Source organism: Buceros rhinoceros, unplaced genomic scaffold (genome assembly GCF_000710305.1).
Source record: "Buceros rhinoceros silvestris isolate BGI_N320 unplaced genomic scaffold, ASM71030v1 scaffold12521, whole genome shotgun sequence".
Lineage (NCBI taxonomy): Eukaryota > Metazoa > Chordata > Aves > Bucerotiformes > Bucerotidae > Buceros > Buceros rhinoceros.
This window is the reverse complement of record NW_010393725.1, coordinates 16,674-26,029: the sequence shown is the minus strand read 5'-3', so window position 1 is coordinate 26,029 and position 9,356 is coordinate 16,674. Positions and strand designations below refer to the sequence as shown.

Sequence of the window (9,356 nt, the reverse complement as noted above, 5' to 3'; positions counted from 1 at the left end):
CGAAGTCCTTGGCAGCCCCTCCCAAGATGTGTTCTCACAACAGCTTTTTTTTTTTTTTTTTAGTTTTTGTATTCTTACAAGCATTTTAATACTCAGTAAACCAGGCATGTGAGCTGCTACCAGTCTGAACCACTCTGCTGCTGCGCTGTAACCTATTTCTGTCTGCTCAGGAGTTACTGGTGGTGTTTGCCTATGCTTCGGTGAATAAAAGTTAGTTTGCAAGGAAACCTGCCCCTGTATTTCCTGAATTTCCAAAAGCTTTAAGGGGAGCAGCAGGGGTGAGTGGTGATGCTTTCAGTCCCTCTGTTTTGCCCTGGAGTGCACCAGCAACTAAGTTAAGACTGTTTGGCATTTACTGTACAGTCACAATATTGATCTGTCAGGTCTCCTGTCTGGGAGCAATCACAAGAGGTGGATGAGAGGCATGTTGAAGAGAGCAGTGCTGTTTGGAGTGAAAATTACAGTTGGGTTCTGGCTGCAAGGAAGAAACTCAAATTCCTTCAGGACAGGCCTGGCACGGGAGACCTGCACAGACGTAAAGGGAGGAGAGGTTTGGCTGGCAGCATCTTTATTACTGGTACTGATGCATGAGCCAGACTGGATTTCCCAATCCAAGACAGGCAGTCGGGGCTGGCAATGAGCACAGCCCATCTTTTCCCCTCATCAGCCACAATAAATACAGAGCTCCTCGATGCCAGCTTACAAAGGAGCAGTTTTCAATGCGCTTAGCACACTTCAAACTTAAAACCCCAGTACTCCTAGGTTTAATGTGAGGAGTGATGTTTTCTGGCTGTGCATCTTCTGAAAACATCTGCATGGCTACTGAGAGTCAGGCCCCTGCCTGCGGGTAGGGTGTGGAGCAGAGCTGCCACTTGTAATCAGAGGCACTGGGAGCATGGTTTGGGTGGGCAGAAGCAGTGGCTGTGAAATCTTGGGAATGTGGCAGATGGAATGGATGATCGACCGGTGGCAGCAATGAAAACCCATCCTGCTCCTTCGTGCAGCCCTCTGCAGGTCTCCAGAATCAGGGTTAAACCATACTCCTCAACTGTTCCTCACAGACATCTTTCCTCCCCTCTCCTTAGCATGGGTTCAGATCTGCTAGCCCTTGCTGATTGCTCCCAGTGAGGTGAGGGGTTGCTTTTGAGGGATGGCTTGGAGATGGGCACTGTGTTTCAGGGAGCAGAACCTGCCTCACAGTTTGTAGGGTCTTCGGTGGAGAGGCTGGTGTATTATCTCTTTGTGAATGTTTTGCACCCCTTCCCATCAGTTTCTGATGAGTTCACTCAGTGTGAGCTGTTAGAAGGCTCCAGCCTTCCTCCGTGGCTGGACAGACATCCTGGCATCCTCTGCTTGAGCAGTGAGAAGGAAGAACATCTCTTCATCTCAGAAACTAGCAAAGTCCTTGGGCTGGCTCCTGGTTGTTTGGGCCCAGGCAGGGGAAGCCTACCTTAAAGGATCTCCTCAAATTTTGGAGCTGTGTCTGTGCCACGTCTGCTCTGTAGGATACCCAGGACTTCTGCTGTTAGGTGCTGGAAAAACCCAGGGTGGATTTGCATACGCATTTGTACGAGTTAGATGTGCTGCAAGGTTTGGGCTACTATGGGTATGCAAAACAAGTGCTGACAGCGTATCAGGATAACCATGTACAGACTAGCCAAGTCGGAAAAGCTCCTTAATATAGCATTTACAGTGCAAATGGTGACAGAAGTTCAGCAAATGCCACTGTAATTACTGGTGCTCACATGAAAGCAGTCTGATGAATGCTGCCTTCTCACTGAAGTGTTCAGGGAGTCACAACATTTGAAGATCCTTAAAGAGCTTTTCTAGCAGCAAAAGGTATGAAATGTCTGGGAGTCACAGAGAATTAAAAGAGAATAAAATCATTTAATAAAGGGCCTGGGGCTGGAGGATCTTTGGGTTTAATGGTGAAAGTCTCCTGTCAGCTGAGGTGGGACTTGACTCAGGCTCAAAAGAAGAAAAAATGGAAATCCATCCCTGAAAGAGGATTGTTTGGTTCTGCAGCACTTAAAGCACCTAGTGCTGCTGGTTGAGGAGGCTGTGTCTCCTCGTTGAGAAAGTGGACTGTATGCTGGCAGTGACCTGTCATGCCCTTTCCCATCAGCTCCGGAGCTGCTAGCTGTCACTCTGACCTTAGGGAAAGGGGTAACATTAAGTTAATGGTAGGTCAGGGCAGCTTGGCTGATGTTCCTGTGGACTGGCTTTTTCCAGATTGCAACAAGCAGAGTGATTTATAGTGTATGGAAGTACTGGGATGAAGGTGCTGTCACTGTCCGCATATGGTTTCTTTTAGAAGCCCACAGGATTAGAAGTACAAAAATAAAAGCAAGGAGGGGATGATGTGTGTGGCCAAAATTGCCCCAGGCCGTTTTGTAAGCACACTTGCATTTATTGTCAAGTAGAGGCTGTAGCTACCAAGGACAGCATCACGAGTGAGCAGCTTTAACTGTAACCCAAAGTTCACAGCAGAGCAGATGACAGAAGGGAAAGTAAAAATGGTTGGAAGTTGCCGGATGCTTCCTCTGGGGACCTCTGGAGCACCTGCTACAGGAGCAGGAGTGCTGCCTTGCAGGCTCTGGTCTCTGGGGTGGGCAGGGGGCACTTTCATCAGCTGGAAGTGGTTTCATTCCCAAACACACCTTGGATCCAGTGCTTTAAAGTCTCACAAACTCCCTGGCTGTAGGGACTGTTCACAGACTTTAAACTGGGAACCTGCTTAGGAGATCGGTGTGATGTTGCCTGCCTGGCAGAATGGCAGCTCCTTTCCCAGGCCAGTGCTGCTAGAGCAGTTCAGATGGGGAGGTGGCTCTGGCCACAGGCTCTGAAGCTCTGCTGTGCTTGGAGGGCCTGTCTAATGCAATCTAGGGAGCTGAAAAAGTCAAGATCTTTATGGTCTGTTGTTCTGCCCCCTTGCAGCACAGGTGGGGTCCTGGACCTTGTACTGTCCTGCCTGAGCCATCTCACCTGTTATACTCTGTCCATGGCTCTTCCAAGCCCATGACCCACCTCCTCTTGCCAAAGCCGTGAGGTGGGTCACATTGTGACGCTGGTGAGGTTGGTGTCTTGCTGCCATTCACATGGAATGTAGGCTTGGGATACCGCTACATAGTGGCTGTTGCCAAGAGGCTGTTGACAGTCTGAAACAAACCCCAGACATGCAGAATGCTGGACCTCCCAAGGATGCGGTACCAGGGATGCCTCCCCTGACTCTAAGTGATCCCTTTTGTCTACCTGAGCCACCTAAGCCATGATAACATGAAGCTCAGTGCAGCGATGGTGAACTCAACCATGTAGCTAATGGGGTTACCTGCTTCCAGGTTCTGAAGCTGCAGTTTACCGTGGGGTCTCTGTACAGCATTTGTGGTGTAGACAGAAGTTGAGACATTTATTTGGGAATGAGAAGTCTGTTTAAATTGGGCCTGCCCTAATTGCTGGCGTGAAATCCTTAATTGTGTCATTAAACTATAAAGATCATCAATATGCTTTGATCTGACAAATAAAGATGCCTTGTGTTCAGGATGAGTCACGAATCCGTGAGTCAGGAGAAGTGAACGGATCGCAAGTAAATGGCGATAAATGAATAGATTGGAGAACGTTTTGATGTTACTAATCAAATTGTCTAAAAGGATTGAAGGCTTTGATGGGTAATCCAAGACAGAGCTTTTTAACTAATATTTTGTTTTTCCTCCTTCTATACACAGACAACATTTCCTGTGACTCCATCGCTTGCAACAAGCCCTACAATGGCTTTTAGTCCCTACCTGAGTCATGTTTCTCCTGGGATGGGCTTGGTTCCTGCAGAGCTCTTACCAAATACTCCTGTCCTGGTTTCCGGAAATCCTACTGTTACAGTACCAGGAGGCTCTGCGGGACAGAAACTGATGCGTACGGATAAACTGGAGGTATTTGGATGTCTGATACAATACTGCTGACAGGAATGAACAGGACATGTGGTCCCAGCTGTTGCTCTCTGCTAGAATGACCTGGTGCAGCACAGCACAGGGCTTAACTTGTAGCTTTCCTAACACAGGGCTGCTGCTCTGTACTTCAGCAGACTGTCATGCAGGGCCTGATCCCAAATACTGGGAAGTCACTGGAAATTTGGGAGCACTCTTCTGATTTCAGTGGGTGTCAGAGCAGGGCTGGGGTTGTTCTTTTCTGTGTGTGATCTTGCACGCTTAAAAAATCCAAGCAGGTAGTTTGCCCTGTCACTGAATTGAGTGGGAAACATTTTGGGAAGTAAAAGACACTTTCCTTGTCTTATTTGAGGAGTTATTGAGCTTTTAGAGAAAGCTTTAAGCATTACACTGTTGGGAGTGGTGAGTATGGGGTATTGGAAAAATATCTTCTCCCCCCAGTTGGGTGGGCATGCTGGGACTTGCTGTTGAAGGAGTTGTAAATGTCTTTCAGACTTTAAGCAAAGGCTCTGCAGGAGATAAGGACTGAGGACCTGAATTCAGAGGCCCCTGCAGGTGTAAATTATAACATAGGAAGGTAGTGGAGAAGGGTGTAATTTCAAAACACTTTGTTTTGGTTTATATACTTTATATTGTCTTACTGATGTCTCACCTTTCCCCACAATCAGTCTGATAGTGCACTGGTACATGATCTACACCACCGGTTACAGTCCTCAACAATTCCTCTCGGTTCCTTAGACAAGGAAACCCTGCAGATCCATTTTGTGAAAACTTTTTCTCTGCCTTTGGTGCTTCACCGGTCATAACTTACGAGGATCTGCAAGATCCTTTCACCTTCATAAAGGTGGCAGTTTTGTCAACAGGGTACGAAGAAGTTGCAGTGTAATCAAATGCACTGTTGTGTAACAGACGGTCTGTTCTTGCAACTGACAAGTGATAGGACGAGAGGAAATGGGCTCAAGCTGTGTCAGGTTTAGATTGGATATTGGGAAAACTTTCCTTACAGGAAGGATTGTAAAGTACTGGAACAGGCTGCCCAGGGAAGTGGTGGAGATACCATCCGTCAGGGTATTTAAAAGATGCGTTGATGTGGTGCTGAGGGACACGGTTTAGTGGTGGCTTGACAGTGCAGGGTGAACGGTTGCACTCTGTGTGGCGTCCCCATCCCTGGGGGGGTTCCCCAGCCGTGTGGAGGTGGTGCTGAGGGGCAGGGGTCAGTGGGGACCTGGCAGTGCTGGGGAACGGTTGGGATCAATGATCTTAAAGATCTCTTCCAAACAAAATGATTCTGTGATTCTGCGATTCTGCAACATCAGGGTTGGAGCTTTATTGTGGAGGGCAGTGAGACTATTTATGTGAAAGAGGCTCCTCATTTAAGAAAAGTTACTTGTTGTAAATAACAGCAGCATTCAACATTTCGAATTAAATGTCCTACCCAGGAATGTGCTCCATAACAAATACATAATCCAGGTGAGACGCAAATGGCAGAGTTATTAACATTTAAGCTTTAGATGCCTGGGAGGAATCCTAAGCTCTAGAAGTTTGGCAAAATGTCATTGACTTCCTGGGATCACTTTCCATTCTGCACTGATTCTGTACTTCACTTGCATCTAGTAATTAATTGGCCTTGGTAACACAGTGGGTTTTTTAATACTGTGAACCGTTGTGAGTAGCCCCTGTGACCATTGGTGTATGCGCTACCCAAGATGAGTATGGATTTAGAATGCACACATGGTTTAATGTGGCCAACTGAACTGATACTCTGTGTGAAAATGAAGAATGACTTGATGTTCTGCTCAACAATGTGACTTTCTTTTAAGGTTTGTCGAGAGTTTCAGCGTGGAAATTGCACACGTGGTGAGAATGATTGCCGCTATGCTCACCCTATAGATATTGCAATGATAGACACAAATGAAAATACTGTTACAGTTTGCATGGATTACATCAAAGGTCGATGCTCTAGGGAGAAATGCAAGTACTTTCATCCCCCTGCACACCTGCAAGCCAAAATCAAGGCAGCTCAGCACCAGGTGAACCAGACAGCTGCAGCTGCAATGGTAAGTAGAGCTCTTCTCAAGCCCTGTTTTCATTGCTAAGAGGTTTCATTTGTGTCAAATGTGTCATTTGTGGAAAAGTAGAGTGCTTTGTAAATGGCTTCCTAGAGAGCTGAGAGCACGTGCGATATGAATCCCATCTCTTCATCCTTTCTGTGTGCTCACCATCGCGTGAAGCCTTGAGTGGCACAGTACATCTCACTAGTTAGGGACATGGTGGCGAACCCTGTGATTTTCTGGCCTGACATTGTGAAGTGACACAAACACGAGTATGCAGCACTTGGAACCAACACTTTCCCTGGCTAAGGCGTAGGTGTCAGCGTAGCTTCCTCAGTACACAGTGAAAGCAAAGACTGACAGTCCCATGATACATCCTTTGCAGGGAGATCCTGGCCTGCTGAAGTCAGTAGCAACGTTTCCACTGACTTAAAAGCAGACAAGATATCAGTTGTTTGAGCTTAGCAAACTTGTGCTTGAAACCTTTGCCAAGGCTTAGTGGAGTGACAAGACCCAAAGTCAGGGTGCCTTCCTACCTATTTAATACTTTGGACCTGGTAGAGATGGTCCCACCTGCTTTTTTAATTGCAATTATGACTTCTAATACCTACAGTTCTAGAAACGAGTTAAGGAAGACCTACCAGATGAAATTCCTAGCTGGAGTAAATGTTTGCCATTCTGCTGAATTCAGTTTAATGGCACCTATTTATTTCAGAGGTGGGAGGACAGCTGAGATATTCAGCCTGGGGAGGGAAGACAAAGCCCAGGGGATCACATGTACAAATTCCTGATGGGGGAAGGAAAGATGATTGGGGCAGGCTCTTCTCTGTGGTGCCCAGTGAAAGGACAAGAGGCAATGGGCACAAATTGAAATTCAGAAAATTCCGTTTAAACGTAAGGAAAAAACTTTTTTTACCATGAAAGTGATCAAACACTGCATAGGCTGCTTCTTGCTTGGAGATACTCAGAACCTGACTGGATGCAGTCCTGAGCAAGCTGCTCTAGCTGACCACGCCTTCAGCAGGGTGTTGGTCCAGATGACCTCCAGAGATCCCTTCCAACCTCATTTGTTCTATGAAATTTTTGTTATATCTTTTTCATACTAATATTAAAAAGATTCTTGTCGTCTTTTCTATTTAGAAATAAAGCTACTAAAATTTTTCTAATTACATTTTAAAGACATTGAAAGATGTTGCTTTTCATTCATGTAATGCAAAACCAGGGCAATGCTAGAAGTTAAACAGCTGCCCTCCTTGTAGCATTGGTATTACCTGGAATGTAATTTGAAGAACCAATTTATACTGCAGTATTTATTTGTCCTGCAGAGTTTATTTATTCGATTTCTTACTATTTTTATTATTATTGAAACAAGAGCTCAGGTCTGTTGAGAAAGAACCTTCTGAAATGAAACTTCTGTGTTTTTTTACAATTGATTCTTTACTTTTTCACTAATTATCTAGGACACTGCTATTAACCAAAGCCAATGCATCTTTTATTCATGCTCCTGGCTTCTCTTAAAAATGTAATTAACCTTTTTTGTATGCTGTTAACTAGAACCTTTAAAATATTTATTGATGGCTTGTTGCGTCACCCCTGCTACCGAAACAGCTTGCATCAAACCTTGAAAAGTCAATGAATAATGTATTTACTGTACCTGTTGAGGAGTAAGATTTTAATAAAGGGAGGAATGGTGCCCAATCTTCTTGGATCAAAAACCATATGCCAGACAAATGGGTGTACCTTTTGAAATAGATTTGGAATGATTTCAAATCTAAATTCAGAAGATATTTCTGAGGGACCTAATCCTGCAGTTACTTGATGTGCACAAGTAGCAGCTTTACTCAGTCCTGCTTGGCTGAAGTCAGTGTGGCACAGTCAGATGAACTGGGTCAGGCGCAGTCCCCAGTTCAGGATGGCACTTAAGCGTGTTCTTGAACCTTACTTCTTTATCAGTGGTCCTTCCCTTGTCACAAGTGCTCCTGCAGACCTTTGCATGGTGTGTAGCTGCAGAATGAGAGCGGGAGCCCAGTGCAAGTCCACTTGCAGATGCTAACCCCAGCGTGCTTCTGACCTGCCGTGCCAGCTGCAGTGAAGGTGCTCTAAGGCATGTGCCCCTTGACAACATTTCTTTACTTTTAAGACTTACCAAGACAAAATAGCTGGCTAGCTGCTAGGCTCGGTTATTACTCAGCCACCCCATGTTGTGCATGCCTCCTTGTCTTAAGATATTGTATAATGCATTCAATTTTTTTTTTTCTCTTCGCCTCCCCAAAATGTTGCTCTCTCTTGACATACCTCTGCTTGCTGTTTTTGTTACTGTGCTTGACCCCCCTCCCTGGCCCATTGCCATCATGTGCTCGCTGCCTGCTAATTAAGACTCAGCCAGCTGTCAGATCACTGAAGCGACCGCTCGAGGCAACCTTTGACCTGGTACTTGGACCTTTCACCTTCTCGCTTTGCACGTAACCATCTTAGTCTGCATGAAAGCCTTCCACACTTGGTGTGTTGTGTTAGTGCCTGGGGAGACTGCCCATCCCAGCCAGAAATGTTGCAGTGTGCATTCAGACATGCCAGTCCTGCACCCCACCGTTGCCACCCATGCCATCCATTAACCAACTGTCTGAGCTTTGCCTCCTGAAGCCTGGGTGTGTTTTGGAGGCAGTGAATAATCCTGGGGAGAGGCAGCTCCGGTGTTTAAAGTGGTTTTTTCAAAGTGACAGCTTTGCAGTCGTGAGACACGATGTTTCGATTAGACTTTAACTCACTAGGTCCGCGGTGTGCTGCGTATGTCAGAGAACATATATCTGTCCTGGGTGGTGCAGGACAGATCCAGTAACGTTCCATGGCATGATGAACAGCACAAGCTTGCCTGACAGGGTAATGCTGGTACTGTCCTGCAGAACAGTGTTCTGTGCAATGAGCACAACTCGAATTTAGGAGGGAGAGAGCTAAGCAGCGCCTTCAGAGATCTGGGCTGGGAGCTGAAGCAGGTATAGTGCAGGACTTCGGTTGTGTGTTCGGTGAGCTGGGGAGATGGCTTCTGCTGCAGCTGGTTCTGTCTCTGGTTCCTATGCCCCTGCCCCAGTGGAACAGTGTCAGCAAAGGGACCTCGTTCTGGGTGCCTTTTGCTTTAGTCTCAGGCACAGGATCTGCTTCTGTCTGCAAGCTGACTTCATATAAGCTTCCTGTGATTATTTTCTGAGTCTCAAATATGTTTTACCTGCTTTTGTGACATTCATGGCAAAGCAAAAGCCATCCTCCCAGATTGCCGTCAGTCCTGGCTCCATAGAAGACAACTCCTTCCTGTTCAGCCCAAATGAGGGCTCCAGTACATCTTTTTAAAAAAAAAAAAAAAAAAAAAAAAAAA

General features: G+C 46.1%; 1 protein-coding gene across 5 annotated transcripts in view; it reads left to right on the top strand.

Moving 5' to 3' along the window:
* The window catches only part of LOC104501204 (muscleblind-like protein 3), a 55,883-nt gene that overhangs the window by 33,105 nt on the left and 13,422 nt on the right, over positions 1-9,356 (top strand). For 4 of the 5 annotated variants that reach the window (XM_010144975.1, XM_010144974.1, XM_010144976.1 and 1 more), the window contains exons 3-4: positions 3,723-3,923; positions 5,759-5,995. In XM_010144975.1, the coding sequence (XP_010143277.1) occupies positions 3,723-3,923; positions 5,759-5,995 (438 nt within the window). The remainder of the gene's footprint in view (positions 1-3,722; positions 3,924-5,758; positions 5,996-9,356) is intronic. The other variant, XM_010144977.1, reaches the window with a different exon arrangement.